The sequence below is a fragment of the Coregonus clupeaformis genome, chromosome 19 (assembly GCF_020615455.1).
Source record: "Coregonus clupeaformis isolate EN_2021a chromosome 19, ASM2061545v1, whole genome shotgun sequence".
Classification (NCBI taxonomy): Eukaryota; Metazoa; Chordata; class Actinopteri; order Salmoniformes; family Salmonidae; genus Coregonus; species Coregonus clupeaformis.
The window spans coordinates 51,722,814-51,743,318 of record NC_059210.1 but is presented as its reverse complement, the minus strand read 5'-3'; the positions used below and the strand labels follow the sequence as shown (position 1 = coordinate 51,743,318).

General features: G+C 42.7%; 1 protein-coding gene across 2 annotated transcripts in view; it reads right to left on the bottom strand.

Moving 5' to 3' along the window:
* Positions 1-9,449: 9,449 nt before the first annotated feature.
* LOC121532242 (BTG3 associated nuclear protein) overlaps positions 9,450-20,505 on the bottom strand; it is a 64,292-nt gene continuing 53,236 nt past the window's right edge. For both annotated transcript variants that reach the window (XM_041838066.2, XM_041838068.2), the window contains one exon: positions 9,450-10,547. In XM_041838066.2, the coding sequence (XP_041694000.1) occupies positions 10,431-10,547 (117 nt within the window). In that variant the 3' untranslated portion in view covers positions 9,450-10,430. The remainder of the gene's footprint in view (positions 10,548-20,505) is intronic.

Here is a 20,505-nt window from a genome sequence, read left to right as displayed (position 1 = left end):
TGAACTTCAAACAGTAGTTTATTGCTAACAAAAAAACTAAAGAATAATAGTCATGTACGGTATAATGCTTCTAGGAAGAAATGGCTAAATGCATAAGGGAAATAGAACACGCTATTGTAAAATAGGGCCTAATGGCAGATTAGACAGTGTGCCTGTTTGTGACGAGTCGGCATAAATCCACATCACAGATTATTTTTTTTAAATAGCAAAAAGCCATTTCTCAAGCAAGAATTTTGCTAGGTCTGTCTGGGAGTGGTCTGAGTGAGGAGCTTAATGGGAGGGATATGTAACCTGAAAATTAGCTGTTATTGGCAGTGAAGTTTGAAACTCTCGTTGTTATTGGTCTGTACCACCTGGTGATGTCGCCAGTCGGTCCAAACCCCACCCATGCAAAATGAGCTGAAATTTCAGGTGGTCTTTTCAAACAGCTCTTACACGAAAAGGTCATTATCATAATTTTCTACATTTCACAGTATTATTCTAACTTCATAGAAATATAAATAAAACACAGCACTGCCACTTTAAAATAATTGTATTATTAAAGTTTCTGGATTGTGCATCACATTGCACCTTCATGGGAATCATCCAAAGAACACCAATGTAGAGTTCCTGGGAGACCACTCATCATCCTCCCTTCTTTCTTCCCAGTAGCTCTCTCCAAACCTCCCCTTCTGCATTACAACACCCACTCTATAAGCAACAGCCTAATGAAATACCTTTCCAAAAGCCTAACCCTGTTGATGTTGCTGTGACAGTGGCAACCATAGGCTAAGCCAGGGTTTTTTCATTCAGGCCCACTTTCCAGCATTGGGGAACATCCCCCCCCCCCATGCGCACGTGCCACGTCTATTTTTATGTGCACAAGCACTGTTTATGACAACCCCCCCACCCCTTGCTGGCGGAGAGAAAATATTGCAGGTTTAAAGCTAATTTCCTGCAATTCCACACATTTTTGCCATGTCTTATGTGTGTTCATGTGATATTTGAGTGACTCAAACAAAATCAATGGGCTAAAATTAGCTGACATGGGCTAGTTGATCTGGACATTTCTGACAAGTTATAAATAGCTCTCTAAGGTCTGCAATGACTGACTTGACTAGGAAAACTGATGCACTACCCAATTTCGAAATTGCACCTTGTGTTTTCTACTGTTACAACTTTCAGGAGTAAGTTGAAAGCCAGACAGTTCCTTGCCGTTTCTAGTGGCCGTGCTCCACAGTTTGGGAACCACTGGGCTAAGCTACCTCACACCTACAGTCAATAGTGTGCAACTGCAGCCCGCAATTTGGGACGTTCCTGCATCTGCACCATAACGTTGGATGCCATCTGCAAGCAGGTGGGAGGCTGGAGCGACACTGTGTGCTAACTAGCTAGCTTGCTAGTTAGCGACACCATGTGCTAGCTTACTAGTTAGCTAGCTACACACTGTGTCGCCTACGCCTCCTGGAAGCTGTGTACCGGAGAAAACTGCTAGCTACTCCGGTACACAGCAGGCAGCACCCACGCCTCCCTCCTGCTGTGTACTGGAGTCCTCCTTAGGGCTAGCTGGCTAAGCTAGCACACAGTGTCCTTCGCTCCTGCCTGCCGAACACCTGCCCTTGCCGTCGTTAACAGAACTGTGGGAAAACAGTGGCTGACAGGCAGGGGGCGAAGGACACTACGGGTGTGTTTTTCGCCACTGCCTGCTGTGTAGCGGAGTCCTCTTTGCTAGCTAGCGGGAGCGACACCGGTAGACCGTGTCCTTCGCTCCTGCCTGCCGAACACCTGCCCTACCGTTGTCACCCCCGCCGCTTCTTCTTCCGTGTGGTTTATCGGCGGTTGGCATCCAACGTTCTGGTCATTACCGCCATCTACTGTACTGGAGCTCCCCTGCCTCCCACCTATGTACTGGAGTCATAACTTTAAAATGTACCAATAGAAGTATAAGGAGGGGTTCCTGCATATGTAGGAACGCCCCGAATTGCGGGCTGCAGTTGCACCTTTCTCCCTACAATACCAACCATGTGCATGTGCCACTGAATGCAGTTGTTCGTGTGACATGGGGATACGTCATGTATCACATTTTAAATTCCACTATGTAGTTGGATGAACAATTTGCACACAATAAATACTGTGTAGGCTACCTCATTTGCGCATAAAACATATCCTCCACCTCGCTGTATCGCATTAGTGGGATTTGACTGTTCTCAGGGAAAGTCTGACGGTTTTGACTAGCAGAATAAACTTTCCATGGCAGGTTAGGAAAAGGGTTATGCCTCGATCACACTGATAGCATCATTGCACAAAATAGTATACAGCATCACCTGGATATGTGTGCAACAAAAGTTCAACATTCACCTTCTGCTACCATTTATGTCAAGCCGTCTACACATACAGTTTGACGCATACATTTGATAAATCCAAGGTATGCACCACACAGAACGCACTGCAGCTGCCTCTGCAACGCAATGCTGCAAGGCAAACGTAGCATTACATTGGAAATTAATGTACTTCTGGTGTACCAAAATGCAATGATGCTGTTGACAAATCCAATGTATGCACCACAGGAGGTTGGTGGCACTTTAATTGGGGAGAACGTGCTCGTGGTAATGGCTGGAACGGAATCAGTGGAATGGTATCAAATACGTCAAACACATGGTTTCCATGTGTTTGATGCCTATCCATTCACTCCATTCCAGCTATTATTATGTGCCTTCCTCCCCTCAGCAGTCTCCACTGATATGCACCACACAGAACATACTGCATCTGCCTCTGCAACGCAATGCTGCAAGGCAAAGGCAGTGTTCCATTGGAAATGAATGTACTGCTGGTGTATCAAAATGCAAGAACACTGTTGGTGTGATCAAGGCTTTAGCTAAAATTGTCCCAGACACGACTCGAACATATCTAACTGTACAACCATGCCTGCCCTGAGAACAGTCTTGGTTTCCACTATTGCCTCCACATGAATGGGCTCAAAATAGCGTTTAAAAATCATATGAACTAGCCTACTGCACCAATGTAAATGCAATAAATGTCACCGTAAACGGTCTATTTAAGAAGTACATATTTGTCAATTTAGCAGGTTACGAGCTTGTTACCCGACTGAACCTGTCAAAAGTTGTTTAATTCTCACGTCACCACTTCCGAAAGTTCAACGTGAGGACAATGCTGTGGTTTCCAAAACCGGCTCGGGAAAGAGAGGACGCATACAATGTCGTTTTCAGAGGTTAAACTCACCTACGACTTCCAAATGTAAGATGTCCAGGCTGCAATATGAGCTGTCATTTATCTTTCCGTCAGAACTGTAAACTACACTTTTCTTGTCTCTGCTCGAGCCACAGTGCAACCTTCCTGCTCGAGCCCCAGTGCGCGGAGATTCCCTCCCCACAACCAAAGATTATATATAACCAACACAAGATAGACCACAGTTTATTGTTTCCAATGGGAGCAAATTAATCCTAGTGGGCAGAACAAGCAAGGAGGTGGGCAGAGCCAAACACGAGCTAGCGAGAGCCTTTTGGCGCGTTCTAGTATATGTTTGCATATTTCCATTAGGGAACGCCTACTCTGAAGTGCGTGTGTGTTATAACTCAATTCGCCCTTGCACTCCTTCTGAACAACGCATTTAAAAAAAAGCTTTGGCAAAGGATAAAGTCAACAAAACGTAGTCCACTTTGTTCGTAACAGATTCTAGTTTTGGAAACAGAAAACTGTATTGAGATCAAATGTTTAATCGATGAGAAAATTAGCAGAATTTCGGCCAAAATCTATCTCTCTCCATCTTCTCCCACTGCCAGCTACTGGGCTTCCTCTCACCACCATATTTGGTAGTGAGTGGAAACGCCAACCGGATGCTTCACATTTATATATACATCCGATGAATATCTGTCTCATTGTTCTATCTGTGGCGTAACTACTGCTCGTCCGCAGGAGAAAGGGTCCCTGCTATCCGGAATCATTGGGACGTCCCTAGCCCCATTGAAGTTGAAATGTAAAATGGTTAAGGCCAGGTAAGGGTTACTGATGGACTTTCTTGTAATTTGGGGAATATATTCTTATAGGGCCTAGTCTATCACGAATAATTCTTTAGAGGGCTCGGTGCCAAATTAGGCTATGTAGTGTAGGCCTACATCATTTAATTTTTATTTTTTGAAAGGTAGGCGCGCGCACTACACCTGTGCGTCCGCATCTCACTCATCACTGCATGTTTAGGCTACTCCGCCCAATCCAGTTGTGAAAATTGGCCATTTTGAACAGATCTTGCCACACAGAGGATGCAATGTCAAAATATCCAACAATCTCATGTTGAAGACAAGTAAAACATGTTGTGTACAAAAAGTATCCCTAAAAACAAGTGTCACAACAGGCATTTTCCTTCATATGAAACAGACTCTTGGAGTTGAAATGTTGCATAAACTGTGCCTAATGTAACAAATTAAGCAGACTGTCAGATTTATTCAAACATTTAATCCAATATGGGATAGTTCACCTAAATTACACAAAATGACAAATTGGTTTTCTTACCCTGTAAGCAGTCTATGGACAAGGTACCCCAATCCATGCTTTGGTTTAGTTTCCATGGCACTGTTTCCAAAATGCTATTTAAAAAAATTGCATTCAAGTCATGGTACCAATATTAACATTTTTCGCGCATCATGTTCAAATCATCTATAAGTGACTTTGTTAAGCTTCACAATCAATTTTAGATACTTTTCTGGATGATTTTTGATGTGCGGTCCTCTCAAATATGTTTTGCTCTCCTCTGTGTCGTCCCACTGGGCAAACTGGTTGAATCAACATTGTTTCAACTTAATTTGTCATCTTATTTTGACGTGGACTCTACGTAGAAAATACATTGGATTTGTTGTTTTGAGGGGGAAATTTCAACCACAGGATTGTGTCATCATGGTAACCAAATTTCAACATAGACAACCCTTGTATAAAATATGTTGAATTTGTACCTTTAAAACAACAACAGATTTTCAACTTTATATCCACTATCAGAAAAAGAAAAAAAAGGCTGGGCAGCACCTCCTGGAGAATTGATCTATCTACAGCAACCCTCTGGTCTCCTATCCAGGGTGTTAACCAAGCCCAGGCCTGTTTAGCTATGATATTTGTCACTGCCTATTACCACCCGCTATTGTGAGTATGATTGTTGTGAGATCTCCACTTAAAAACTAAATAGATTCACTATTGCTATCAAAGTTATTCCAAGGGGTAGGTTTACTAGAGCAAATGAAATGTGACCATACTTTCACTCATACATCATCAATGATGCTATTAAGGTAAATATAGAGCATTTTGCAAAGTCCTCAACAGCTACAGTATTGTTTCAGTTCAACACAGAATTCAACTAAAAACAGACAATACAATAAGCTCTGATTGATTTCAAATGTAATTATATTTAGTGATACTGAATTGTGTTTGGTTATCAACGCAACCAAATATCAACATTTGAAGGAGATGTACCTTCTGCTTGCACTGGGGGCCAGTATGAAAAATGGATGCACTCACTAATTGGAAGTCGCTCTGGATAAGAGCGTCTGCTAAATGACTAAAATGTAAATGCTTGGATAGTTCCATCTGTGCCACTGACTTAGTCTGGGCTGGAGATGTGAATCAAAACATATACATTCTTAATTTGTTGACAAACTGAAATTAAAGCCAGACTCAGTCAGTGGCACAGATGGAACTATTCAAGCAGAAGATAAATAAATAAATGTTGATATTTGGTTGCATTGACAAACACAATTCAATATCAGTTTTGAAATACAATAAATAGCCTATTAACTTGTTGACAAGTTAACAAATGATATGTTGGATTAATGTCTCCAACTCAACCAAAAATAAAAGTTAAAGAATGGGAATTAAGCCATTGTTTGTATGATGTAGTCGTTTGTATGTTTTGTATTGTTTATAAAATATTAAATAACGTTAAAAAAATAATAATCTTGAATGGCATTAATCACTTGCACCATGTATTTTTTATGTAATCTCAACTGCAATCCTGCGCATTTGGTTCTACTATTAGATGAAGCACAGTGATACCACATTAATCTGTTGTATAAATAAAAAAAATATCTGGCATTGTATTCCCATTTAAACTTTGTTGTGCTTTTAAATGGTTGAAAGCGCAGTGATAGACATTTGGGTGAAAACTAAACCAAAAATCAGACAATGTTTTTCCATTTGGTTGTGCTTTTAATAAATGATTATAAGCATAGTGATAACACATTAGAAATTCAACTAACTTTTGACTGTCTTTTTGAGTGGGTGAATATAGGTTGTAATCTCTGATCAACGTCTCAACCAAATATTACCCAGTTATCCACGTTGAAATTACATGGTGTGCCCAGTGGGCTTGGCCTGGCTTCCTCAAATACTCAATATGCATATTTCCTCCTTCACTTCACTGATGCAACACAATTGAATAGGTTTAAGTAATGGTTTAACTTTTATCACAGTTTTCACCCATCATGTTATATTGGCAATTACTTCAAGGGAAAGAGAATTTATAGGAAAGAGAATTTAACACCCTTGACTATTCCCATTAGAACGCCAGGTGTCTTGATAGTTAACCTACAGCTGGAACGTCTTATTGGCTCAGTGCAGTGCAGTCCTGTTGGTGGTCTCCACTCTCCAGCCTGCAGGTAGTTGGATAAATAATGGGAGCTGGAGTTCCTCAGACTCTCAGTGATCCCCATTTCTGGATGATCAATGTACCTGTCATGTCCGTGGACAACTCCACACAACATATGACATCTCCAGGCACTCAATGACCCAATTCTCTAATCAAACCAGCGTAAACACAACGCAAACACTCACATTTACTCATTCCCTAGTCAACATACAAACAATATCTCTCAACCCTTACCCAGCCACAAATCCCCTTGCACAAGACAGATTCATTCTACAGGGACACACACAGTTTGTCAGAGCCTGGGAGATGTAAAAGGGGTGGTGAGGAAATGTGTTAGCCGTAAACAGTGACTTCTCGGCCCTGGTGTTTCAGCTGAGTGTGTGCCAGCATCCGAGACATCCTGGCTCTGGGGGACTTTGTTTTTACAAGATTATAACAAGTGCTGATTTATTTCCCTGGAAACCCTTCATGTTTGGCTTTTATTTTCATTTCAGTCCAAACTATGTTCTCCGCATTTTATGTATCCCAGGATAACCCTTATCCTTATTGTAAAACTTCACTAGGGGGGAGATCTCCAAGGCATGGAAGCGAATAGTTCCCTGGTAACCTGGTCCCAGAATGTGCTTTAGCCAACTTCCCTGACGGCCGTTGTCATGCTATACATACAACTCATTGGACAATTGTTGGATCATTCATGGCACTCTGAGGAGTTGGCTAAGTACATACCGATCTACGATCAGGCTGGATGCTTGATGGGCCTGCCATCAAAAGAACATGGGAATATGTAGGTAGGGTGAAATGACTCCCTTCTCTCAACACCTCTCTCTTATTCTGGTCTCTGCCCATCCCTCCCTCCTTTAAACTCAGCCACCCCATCCCTCCATCATTCATCGCTGTTTTTCAGCAGATTACTGTGGTGGCGCCCAGAAGGCCCATGTCGTTTCTGTGGCAACCGCTCCAGTCCCCTGGCCAGGGCCCAGGGTTGTAAAAAGTGAAGGTTCCAAGCCGTTACGTCCAAGGCTGTTATCCTCAGCTTCAGGAAAGAGGACGGCCAGGTCCCCCTTGGAGGGATGGAGGAAGGGGGGAAGAGCAGGCCAGGGGGAGGCTGGGGCTGTCCATGCCAAGACTTACTGTTCCACAGTGTCAAAGAATGTGAGAGTCAGAGTCAGACAGAGGAAGAAGAGGCAGACGAAGAGAGAAACCAAGTGGGTTTGAAACAGAGGAGAGGCAGAGTGGAAGCAGACAGAGACACAGAGAAAATAAAAGGAAACCGTGTAGAGATGATTCTATCAAGTTCTGCTCTCCGAGTACGACTGGTACTTGCTGTCACTCCAAAATACACCATTACATCACACTGTGTGTGGGAAATCTCCCTGAAGCACAAAAGTGTTTTCTAAAGAGCCCCATTTATTTCCTCTTAGATATTCATCACTGGAACAGAATCGCTCCTTACACACAAATGCTGTATGCATGCACACGCGTGCGTGTGAGCGCACACAGAGGAAGTGAATGCTTTGAAGGTATGGAATAAATGAATAAATGATCAGTAGAATTAATCTATTTGAGCTGACAAAGTGTGGAAACTTACATCAGGTAACGTAAGCCATCCAGTAATATTACCCCACTGTGAATGTGTACATTTTAGTCATTTAGCACACTTCTCCAGAGTGACATACAGGAGCAATTAAGGGTACAGCGACAGATTTCTCATCTAGTCGGCTTGGGAATTTCGTACCAGCGACCTTTCGCTAACTGGCCCGACACTATTAACCACTAGGCTACCTGCCGCCCCAGGTATATTCCACCCTGAGCATGTCTAACGCTATGTAGCTGCATGTCAATCTTTATCAGTGTATCATGGTTCTTCGTAGCGTTACAATACATTGGTAATGTTTCTTTACCTGGATTGCATTAGATGGAAGACAGACCAACATGAGCGTCGGCCATGTGTAGTAGATCACCTGCTGAGTGTTGACAAACACTGGCGATTCAACATGTAGAATTGTTGGGTAATTCGTAGAAAATAATGGCTGATGTTCTGTGGTCAGAGGCGATAGGACGGCCACCCGCTTGAACACAACCATCATTTGTGATGGTTTGTCTTCCCTCTTAGAGAGGATAGGCCTTTAGAGTGCATTGAACACTGTTAAAACAATATTGCACAACATTATTGACCTCAATCGCAATTTAAATGGAAAAAAACACAGACTAGCTCAAAAATAGCACAGCAATAGCATATCATCACACACCATAGACCCAAACACCCAAGTGCGTTACATCACACTCCCCTTACGGAAAAACAACATGAATTTCCAAAAACACATTTTCATGTGATCTTATGTGAAGCGAATGTAATTTTTTAAAATTTTCTATTTTACCTTTATTTAACTAGGCAAGTCAGTTAAGAACCAATTCTTATTTACAATGACGGCCTACACAGGCCAAACCCGGACGACGCTGGGCCAATTGTGCGCCGCCCTATGGGACACCCAATCACGGCCGGTTGTGATACAGCCTGGCAACATATGACAACATGTAAAGCAACATGTGATAACACTAAACTACACATGTGAAATGTGATCACCTGAGGTATTCCAAAAACATGTTTTCACATGTGAAATCATGTGGTTTTTCTGTAAGGGTTAGCACTGAGCACTCCCTCACTCTTTCAACATCTCCACAGAAGCATATTTCTGTACTAGAGGATTTAAAAATACATGTCAAAGTCAACATCAAACATTTTGGAGCTTGTTTTGGAGTTTGTCGACCACTGTCTATGGAGAGGAGATTAAAATACCATTGAAATGCAAGAGCAAAACACACATTTGTGGCAACCACAAAACATTTTATTCACACGAATATATCCTTCACAGAAATATAGCAGGAAAAACAAAAAAAACTAAAAATAATTCTGGGTACTCTACATGTAACTCATTGTCATGTATTATCATGAACATCATCTTTGCTATTTCATGGTCGTCTACCTCCAACCAAAGCTCTGCAAATATTTAGGCATGGTACAATTATGTACATGGAACAAACAAACAAAAGCTATGTGGGTTAACCAATATGAAAAAAATATGGGAAAAGATGGCGAAGAAAGTCGGGGTCCATCCCAGAAATGATGTACAAACAGAGAGAAAGAAAAAAAGACAGAAAACTCAACCATGAGTAAGTGCCTGTCTTGGCTTGTTCTACTTTCCACAGTAGTCCGGCATGACACGATTGCAGGATGCTAGAGAGGAGAACAGTACAGTATTGGTTGTAAGAAGTACGGGTCCAGGGCGTTAGCCTAGCCTACTGTAACCCCTCAAGAGGGGGATATTGAGCCGAGCGGCTTAACTTCTAATAGCTCCATGCTTTTCCAGAGTTGACGTAAACATTTCACGCTGATGCTGAGGTGTAGGCAGTGATGGTCTGCCTGAGCAGCATCCTTTATGGGTAGGATTTAATCCCCTGCACTGTGCCCAGGCGAGGTCTTCTGGTCCTCTTCCTGTTCTGATGACGACAATGTGAGTTAACTAGTTCTTGATAGAAGCTGTAAAAAAGTCTGTGTGCTCTATGGACATTTCCATACTGTTGGTTGACAATGAACGAACAGAGTGGTTGCTGGACCAAGTCAATATAAAATAACAAAAACACTTCTCTTGATCTCTTCTGTTGACATTTGCTAACTTTCTCATTTATTTAATTGTATATTTAACGATCTGTCTATGAACCCCCCCACTTCTCCATCCCTTCCACCTACACCTCTGTAGCTCTGTCGTAGGGTGCTGGCCATCTCTCTCCAGGCCCTCGGGGGCCCTTATGTGCCCACAGTGGTGACGATCTGCAACACCTCCCCATTCTCCCCCGCTGGCAGATGGAGGGATCCCTCCTTCACCTCCATCTCACCCTGCATTGCTGGGGCCAGCTCCGCCACCTGGGAGGGGAAAGAAAGAAGGATGGAGGGGACGGGGGTGATTGGGGAGAGAAGAAACAAGGGAGGAAGAGGGGTAGGAGAAATGCAGGAGTGGATGAGGGGAAAGAGAGGGGAGGGAGAGAGGGGAAGAAAGAGACGGGGAGAAAGGTAGGAAGTCAGAGAAGAGAGAGTCAGTGGAGGACAGCGGAGGAAGGGGAGAGGGGTGAGAGAGGGAAGATGGAGAGAGAAAAAAAGGGAGAAAGAGAGACAAGTTATAAATAAAAAGCAGACATGTTATCTCCTGGGCCAACCTCAGATCAGAGAGGCACGGAGATGTGGAATGGGTAACCCCCAGTAAAAGATGAGAATAGTCAAGGATGAGTCACTGTGCTGGGAGAAAAAGAGAGGACCTCGTCTGGTCTGGTGAGTCATTCCTTCCTAGCCGAGATGCCAAAGTTCTCCCCAACAGCAAACCTGCATCTTTTAATCCTCCACTCAAATCAGCACAGCGTGTGCTCTCACAGGCTAGTGCGCACAGGGGAAGTGTCTGGTGCACCAGACTAGCCAACACAAGATAAAGGTGAGTGGATACCATCTGGCGTCTGATCTGGACAACAGTATTCTATCCACAATGAAGTGGTTTCACTAAATTAAAACAAACTCTCTTGACATCGACATTAGTAACAGCCATGAAATTGGCCCTGCAACAGAAACATCTTCAGCTTAAACTACCTAGCTACAGCATCCAACCAAACACACCTAATCAGTTGTAACATATCACACAAACATACCCAAGGATCGTATTCATTAGAGCACACCAGAGCAGGTTTTTCAACTGAAAACGAAAACAAGCGGTTGTAATTGAGCAAGTACAGGTAGTACCTCCTTGTTTTAGTCAGCTTTCTTCCGTTTGGTGCATAATGAATACGACCCAGGTGTCCAACTAAAACCTTTCCTATTCATCTCTCCATTTGATGGGCAATTGTTTTTCATCTGGCATATAACAGATGCCTCTGGCACTGTATGAGGACCCTGCCTGGGACCAGACCCTGTTGGGTTGTAGTAGGGCCAGCCATAGACTTGACCCGTGTCTGAACCATCACAAGGCTAATGTCAAAAACTTTAAACACTGTTCTGTCAAGAGGCGCCGCCAAACAACAGGCCTTCCTATTCTGAAATATGATCTTATTTGAGTCCGTTTTTTACTTTATTTTATCTAGCTTGTGTAATGGAAACTATTAAATAAAGAGTGGGATATTTTTTGGGGGAGATAAATAAAGAAAAAGCTGAAACAATTTATCAAGAGCTCTTAGTTATAAATGCTACCATATGTTAGGGAAAACAGATGAGAGCGATTCGCTTGGGTTCAACACTTTTTGGGGAGAGGGGAAAAGGCTGTTGTGACCTTTCCCTGACCTTTGGTTTATTTTAACAGTGAGAGACAGAATAACAACAACAAAAAATCCAGAAAAACACATTTCAAAAATGTTATAAATTTATTAGCATTTTAATGATGGAAATAAGTATTTGACCCCCTCTCAATCAGAAAGATTTCTGGCTCCCAGGTGTCTTTTATACAGATAACGAGCTGAGATTAGGAGCACACTCTTAAAGGGAGTGCTCCTAATCTCAGTTTGTTACCTGTATAAAAGACACCTGTCCACAGAAGCAATTAATCAATCAGATTCCAAACTCTCCACCATGGCCAAGACCAAAGAGCTCTCCAAGGATGTCAGGGACAAGATTGTAGACCTACACAAGGCTGGAATGGGCTACAAGACCATCGCCAAGCAGCTTGGTGAGAAGGTGACAACAGTTGGTGCGATTATTCGCAAATGGAAGAAACACAAAATAACTGTCAATCTCCCTCGGCCTGGGGCTCCATGCAAGATTTCACCTCGTGGAGTTGCAATGATCATGAGAACGGTGAGGAATCAGCCCAGAACTACACGGGAGGATCTTGTCAATGATCTCAAGGCAGCTGGGACCATAGTCACCAAGAAAACAATTGGTAACACACTACGCCGTGAAGGACTGAAATCCTGCAGCTCCCGCAAGGTCCCCCTACTCAAGAAAGCACATATACAGGGCCATCTGAAGTTTGCCAATGAACATCTGAATGATTCGGAGGAGAACTGGGTGAAAGTGTTGTGGTCAGATGAGACCAAAATCGAGCTCTTTGGCATCAACTCAACTCGCCGTGTTTGGAGGAGGAGGAATGCTGCCTATGACCCCAAGAACACCATCCCCACCGTCAAACATGGAGGTGGAAACATTATGCTTTGGGGGTGTTTTTCTGCTAAGGGGACAGGACAACTTCACCACATCAAAGGGACGATGGACGGGGCCATGTACCGTCAAATCTTGGGTGAGAACCTCCTTCCCTCAGCAAGGGCATTGAAAATGGGTCGTGGATGGGTATTCCAGCATGACAATGACCCAAAACACATGGCCAAGGCAACAAAGAAGTGGCTCAAGAAGAAGCACATTAAGGTCCTGGAGTGGCCTAGCCAGTCTCCAGACCTTAATCCCATAGAAAATCTGTGGAGGGAGCTGAAGGTTCGAGTTGCCAAATGTCAGCCTCGAAACCTTAATGACTTGGAGAAGATCTGCAAAGAGGAGTGGGACAAAATCCCTCCTGAGATGTGTGCAAACCTGGTGGCCAACTACAAGAAACGTCTGACCTCTGTGATTGCCAACAAGGGTTTTGCCACCAAGTACTAAGTCATATTTTGCAGAGGGGTCAAATACTTATTTCCCTCATTAAAATGCAAATAAATTTATAACATTTTTGACATTCGTTTTTCTGGATTTTGTTGTTGTTATTCTGTCTCTCACTGTTCAAATAAACTTACGATTAAAATTATAGACTGATAATTTCTTTGTCAGTGGGCAAACGTACAAAATCAGCAGGGGATCAAATACTTTTTTCCCTCACTGTGTGTATATATATATATATATATATATATATATATATATATATATATATATATATATATATATATATATATATATATATATATATATATATATAACTACCAGTCAAAAGTTTGGACACACCTACTCATTAAAGGGTTTTTCTTTATTTTTTACATTGTAGAATAATAGTGAAGACATCAAAACTATGAAATAACACATATGGAATCAAGTAGTAACCAAAAAAGTGTTAAACAAATCAAAATATATTTTATATTTGAGATTCTTCAAATAGCCACCCTTTGCCTTGATGACAGAAAAACGCTGGAATGAGTAGGTGTGTCCAAACTTTTGACTGGTACTGTATATATGGTGACATTACAAGCAAACACCAGCCTGGTCAAAGCGAGGAGGGAAAAATTAATCAATTTAGGATGTCAAATCACATCAAATGTTATTTGCCACATGCGCCGAATACAACAGGTGTAGACCTTACACTGAAATGCTTACTTACAAGCCCTTAACAAACAATGCAGTTTTAAGAAGAAAAAAAGTGAAGTAAAAAATAGATAAGTAAAAAATAAAAAATAAAAAATAATTAAAGAAGAGACGGTGGCAGAAACATTATGTACAGAATAAATTACAAATTATGCGAAAAAACACACATAATAATAATAATAGCACAATTGGTTAGAGGGCCGTAAAACGGCAGCCATCTCCTCCAGCGCCATCTTTCTATTGTTCTAAGAGAGGAATGGGGGTACGGGTGTGACAAATTACAGAGCTGACAGAAAGGGACACAAGTGGTTATCGAGGATGCCATACCTCATTCAGCTACACTCATTCAGCTACACTAAACGCAACATGCAACAATTTCAAAGATTTTACTGAATTCATATAAGGAAATCAGTCAATGGAAATAAATTCATTAGGCCCTAATCTATGGCTTTCACATGATTGTGAATACAGACATGCATCTGTTGATCACGGATACCTTTAAAAAAAGATAGGGGCATGGATCAGAAAACCAGTCAGTATCTGGTGTGACCACCATTTGCCTCATGCAGCGCAACACATCTCATTCGCATAGAGTTGATCAGGCTGTTGATTGTGGCCTGTGGAATGTTGTCCCATTCCTCTTCAATGGCTGTGCGAAGTTGCTGGATATTGGCGGGAAATGGAACACGTTGTCGTACACGTCGATCCAGAGCATCCCAAACATGCTCAATGGGAGACAGGTCTGGTGAGTATGCAGGCCATGGAAGAACTGGGACATTTTCTGCTTCCAAGAATTGTGTACAGATCCTTGCGACATGGAGTCGTGCAGTATCATGCTGAAACATGAGGTGATGGCGGCGGACGAATGGCACGACAATGGGCCTCAGGATCTCGTCACAGTATCTCTGTGCATTAAAATTGCCATCGATAAAATGCAATTTTGTTTGTTGTCCGTAGCTTATGCCTGCCCATACCATAACCCCACCACCACCATGGGGCACTCTGTTCACAACGTTGACATCAGCAAACCGCTCGCCAACACGACACCATACACACTGTCTGCCATTTGCCTGGTACAGTTGAAACTGGGATTAATCTGTAAAGAGCACACTTCTCCAGCATGTCAGTGGCCATCGAAGGTGAGCATTTGCTCACTGAAGTCAGTTACAATGTCGAACTACAGTCAGGTCAAGAACCTGGTGAGGATGACGAGCACGCAGATGAGCTTCCCTGAGACGGTTTCTGACAGTTTGTGCAGAAATTCTTCGGTTGTGCAAACCCAGTTTCATCATTACTCCGGGTAGCTGGTCTCAGACGATCCCGCAGTTGAAGAAGCCGGATGTGGAGGTCCTGGGCTCGTGTGGTTACACGTGGTCTGCGGTTGTGAGGCCGGTTGGACGTACTGCCAAATGATCTAAAACGACGTTGGAGGCGGCTTATGGTAGTGAAATTAACATTCATTTATCTGGCAACAGCTCTGGTGGACATTCCTGCAGTCTGCATGCCAATTGCACGCTCCCTCAAAACTTAAGACATCTGTGGCATTGTGTTGTGTGACAAAACTGCACATTTTAGAGTGGCATTTTATTATCCCCAGGACAAGGTGCACTTGTGTAATGAGTATGCTGTTTAATCAGCTTTCTGATATGCCACACCTGTCAGGTGGATGGATTATCTTGGCAATGGAGAAATGCTCACTAACAGGGATGTAAACAAATTTGTGCACAACATTTGAGAGAAAGAAGCTTTTTGCTTGTATGAAACATTTCTGAGATCTTTTATTTCAGCTAATGAAACATGGGACCAACACTTCCGTATAGTTGCCCAGAAGAGTGATAGGTGGTGGGGAAGGATACTCTCTGCATATGCCTGCATTTAGCCAGCAGAAAGTATACAATCACTCACACTAAATGAACAAGAAGACTCAAATTACTCCAACTCCAGGTAGGATTGGCATTTCTACAAACAGCTAAACAACAAGTCAATTTTAAAAAGAGCCAAGAAGCTTTTTTTCGGGTCCTATTTTTTATAATGTTGCACAGCATGAAAATAATGCCTTTGCTAAGGATGAGACGAATCAGCGATACCTATAAAAAACGTGACTTCAGGGAAAAGTGAGCAAACCGAACATTACTGAGGATGTGACATTTAACATGCTTTGGAAAAACAGAGGAAAAAACTGAGTCTCCTTCGTTTCTGGAAGTGCCAAGCCGGCCACTTAAAGGAGGACCTGCTGTGGGTGCATGTGCACCCTTCCTGCTTCCAACACATGGCTCCCAGTCTCAGAGCTCAATCATCAAGGGATTCTAAACTAATCTAGTAATTATTACTTTCCTCTTTCTGACGCTGCGTCTGTGCATTTCACATTGTTAAATGCCTGTTAACTAAACACCAGCTGTAGGACTGAAAGGATAAGGGCATTAGCTTTGAGTGAAAGCATTATAATAGGGAGAATAGCTGTGCGTTGAGTACATGTAAGCAGTTTGATGAAATTGCTAGGTATTACGCTGGTATTTCGATTTCAACATGTCACTAATTATAAGGAGAAATATGGCAGTGCGCCGCATAACCAGTCTTACTGGGAGACTGCACAATATATGTTTCTGTCATTTAAAGAGCAAGTGAGAGACTGAGGGCTCTACAGTCGTGGTCAAAAGTTTTGAGAATGACACAAATACTAATTTTCACAAAGTCTGCTGCCTCAGTTTTGATGATGGCAATTTGCATATACTCCAGAATGTCATGAAGAGTGATCAGATGAATTGCAATTAATTGCAAAGTCCCTCTTTGCCATTAAAATGAACTTAATCCCCCAAAAACATTTCCACTGCATTTCAGCCCTGCCACAAAAGGACCAGCTGACATGTCAGTGATTCTCTCGTTAACACAGGTGAGAGTGTTGACGAGGACAAGGCTGGAGATCACTCTGTCATGCTGATTGAGTTAGAATAAAAGACTGGAAGCTTTAAAAGGAGGGTGGTGCTTGAAATCATTGTTCTTCCTCTGTTAACCATGGTTACCTGCAAGGAAACACATGCCGTCATCATTGCTTTGCACAAAAGGGGCTTCACAGGCAAGGGTATTGCTGCTAGTAAGATTGCACCTAAATCAACCATTTTTCAGATCATCAAAAACTTCAAGAAGAGAGGTTCAATTGTTGTAAAGAAGGCGTCAGGGCGCCCAAGAAAGTCCAGCAAGCGCCAGGACCGTCTCCTAAAGTTGATTCAGCTGCGGGATCGGGGCACCACCAGTGCAGAGCTTGCTCAGGAATGGCAGCAGGCAGGTGTGAGTGCATCTGCACACCCAGTGAGGCAAATACTTTTGGAGGATGGCCTGGTGTCAAGAAGGGCAGCAAAGAAGCCACTTCTCTCCAGGAAAAACATCAGGGACAGACTGATATTCTGCAAAAGGTACAGGGATTGGACTGCTGAGGACTGGGGTAAAGTCATTTTCTCTGATGAACCCCTTTCCGATTGTTTGGTGCATCCGGAAAACACCTTGTCCGGAGAAGACAAGGTGAGCGCTACCATCAGTCCTGTGTCATGCCAACAGTAAAGCATCCTGAGACCATTCATGTGTGGGGTTGCTTCTCAGCCAAGGGAGTGGGCTCACTCACAATTTTGCCTAAGAACACAGCCATGAATAAAGAATGGTACCAACACATCCTCCGAGAGCAACTTCTCCCAACCATCCAAGAACAGTTTGGTGATGACCAATGCCTTTTCCAGCATGATGGAGCACCTTGCCATAAGGCAAAAGTGATAACTAAGTGGCTCGGGGAACAAAACATCGACATTTTGGGTCCATGGCCAGGAAACCGCCCAGACCTTAATCCCATTGAGAACTTGTGGTCGATCCTCAAGAGGTGGGTGGACAAACAAAAACCCACAAATTCTGACAAACTCCAAGCATTGATTATGAAAGAATGGGCTGCCATCAGTCAGGATGTGGCCCAGAAGTTAATTGACAGCATGCCAGGGCAGATTGCAGAGGTCTTGAAAAAGAAGGGTCAACACTGCAAATATTGACTCTTTGCATAAACTTAATGTAATTGTCAATAAAAGCCTTTGACACTTATGGAATGATTGTAATTATACTTCAGTATACCATAGTAACATCTGACAAAAATATATCATAACACTGAAGCAGTGAACTTTATGAAGAACAATACTTGTGTCATTCTCAAAACTTTTGACCAAGACTGTATTCTCGGCTGGTGCTAAGGAGGCGCAAGTGTCAAACGCACGTTAGTTTGTAATTTCATAATGTAAAAACTGGCGCACTGGCCTTTTCCAGCCCTAACGCCAGGTTCGGCAATTTACCTGTCTAACAGGTGGGAGGGGTGGCAATATCAGAGGCGTGTCCTAAAAAACAAGCGCAAAAGACCCATAAAAAGCAGGCGTTAACGGTAACGCAGTTGATAATGGCATGGATTTTGAGAACGGAAGGGCAGCCTATCCAGCCATGACTCGCAGTGCCCATGGACGGAGAGATGTGCCCTTTGTGCCGGTGAATCTCATATTTAGAAACATAAAAAAACGTTTGGCTTCTCCCCATTGATTAAAAACCAAGCATAGCCTACACTCCCCTTAATCAAGGCTGGTTTAGCGTTGCATAGTTGCGTCTTTTTATCCTGGCCATTAGCCAAAAGTACCCTATGAATAAAGGGGTTTTAAATGGTCTACTGAGTGTGCTTTGTAATATTTCGCCCTGATTCTTTTTCAATATTCACATACCTGCATTTCACTTGTTCAAGTAGGCTATCCATCCCCATTTTCAAAGAGTTCCCCTCGTCCGATTACCAAAGACACACGACTCCAACCTATTCAGTCCTCCTATAATGCCATATCAATGTCAGATTTCTTTCCGAATCTGTCTCGCACATAGGCAAAGACACAATTGACAGAAGCCTAGTATTTTGTATAGACATGCGAATGTTATGCGTAAAGACATTTAGGCCTACGTGTGTACACAATGCCATGGAACGAGAAGCGATTTATGATATCATGCTTCTGACCAAATCCTATTTAAAAATATTATTGTTGGTTTAAAAAAACAGTGATTGTTTTTCGTTTAATTTAATTAAAAAACAAACTTATTAGAAAGATTCACCGTCCATGGGTTTATGGTAAGAACGTACATGGCTCGAATGCAATGCAATTTCGTCTGCTATTTCTGGATAAGTGCAAATACGATATGTAAGATGGTTCCTTGATGTTTATAAAACATAACATTTGCGTATAAAGGTGAGTGGACATTCCCCCTTTCTCTTTATATTGGAGCTTTATCCAGCTCCTGTGAAAAGTTTGGATTTGCGTACAACCCTCTATAGTCTAAGTTGCCTTGTCTCTATTATATGCCCAGCCTATTTAAAATAAGTTGTCGTTTTGTTTCCAATTTTTTGGCTTTATCAATAGCCTAGTGATTGTAATCTTGCTTATTGACTACATGTGGCATGTCCAGTTCTAGACTGCAATTTACAGTAGGCCTAGCCCCTATATCAGTGTGAATGCTATAGCCTATATTTAACAATGTATTTCCATATTGAAGCAATGCAATTAGAACAAAACATTTTCAACATATTTAACAAATATGGGGCAGGCTCTTTAACGAACTAGGCTATAATGGACTAACATTCAAATTGGAGTTGATGACAACGCAATACATAAAAGAGTGTAAAGACAACTTGAAGCAACCACATACGCAACATGACCAAAAGTATATGGAGACCTGCTCGTGGAACATGTCATTCCAAAATCATGGGCATTAATATGGAGTTGGTCCCCCCTTTCCTGCTATAACAGCCTCCACTCTTCTGGGAAGGCTTTCCACTAGATGTTGGAACATTGCTGCGGGGCCTTGCTTCCATTCAGCCACAAGAGCATTAGTGAGGTCGGGCACTGATGTTGGGTGATTAAGCCTGGCTCACAGTCGGCGTTCCAATTCATCCCAAAGGTGTTCGATGGGGCTGAGGTCAGGGCTCTGTGCAGGCCAGTCCAGTTCTTCCACACCGATCTCGACAAACCATTTCTGTATGGACTTCGCTTTGTGCACGGGGGCATTGTCATGCTGAAACAGGAAAGGGCCTTCCCCAAACTGTTACCACAAAGTTGGAAGCACAAAATCGTCTAGAATATCATTGTATGCTGTACCTTTCAGATTTTCCTTCACTCAAACTAAGGGGCCTAGCCCGAACCATGAAAAACTGCCCCAGACCATTATTCCTCCTCCACCAAACTTTACAGTTGGCACTATGCATTGGGGCAGGTAGCATTCTCCTGGCATCCGCCAAACCCAGATTTGTCCGCCGGACTGCCAGATGGTGAAGCGTGATTCATCACTATAGAGAACGTGTTTTCACTGCTCCAGAGTCCAATGGCATTGAGCTTTACAACACTCCAGCCGACACTTGGCATTGCACCTGGTGATCTTAGGCTTGTGTGCGGCTGCTCGGCCATGGAAACCCATTTCATGAAGCTCCCGATGAACAGTTCTTGTGCTGACGTTGCTTCCAGAGGCAATTTGGAACTTGGTATTGAGTGTTGCAACCGAGGTCAGATGATTT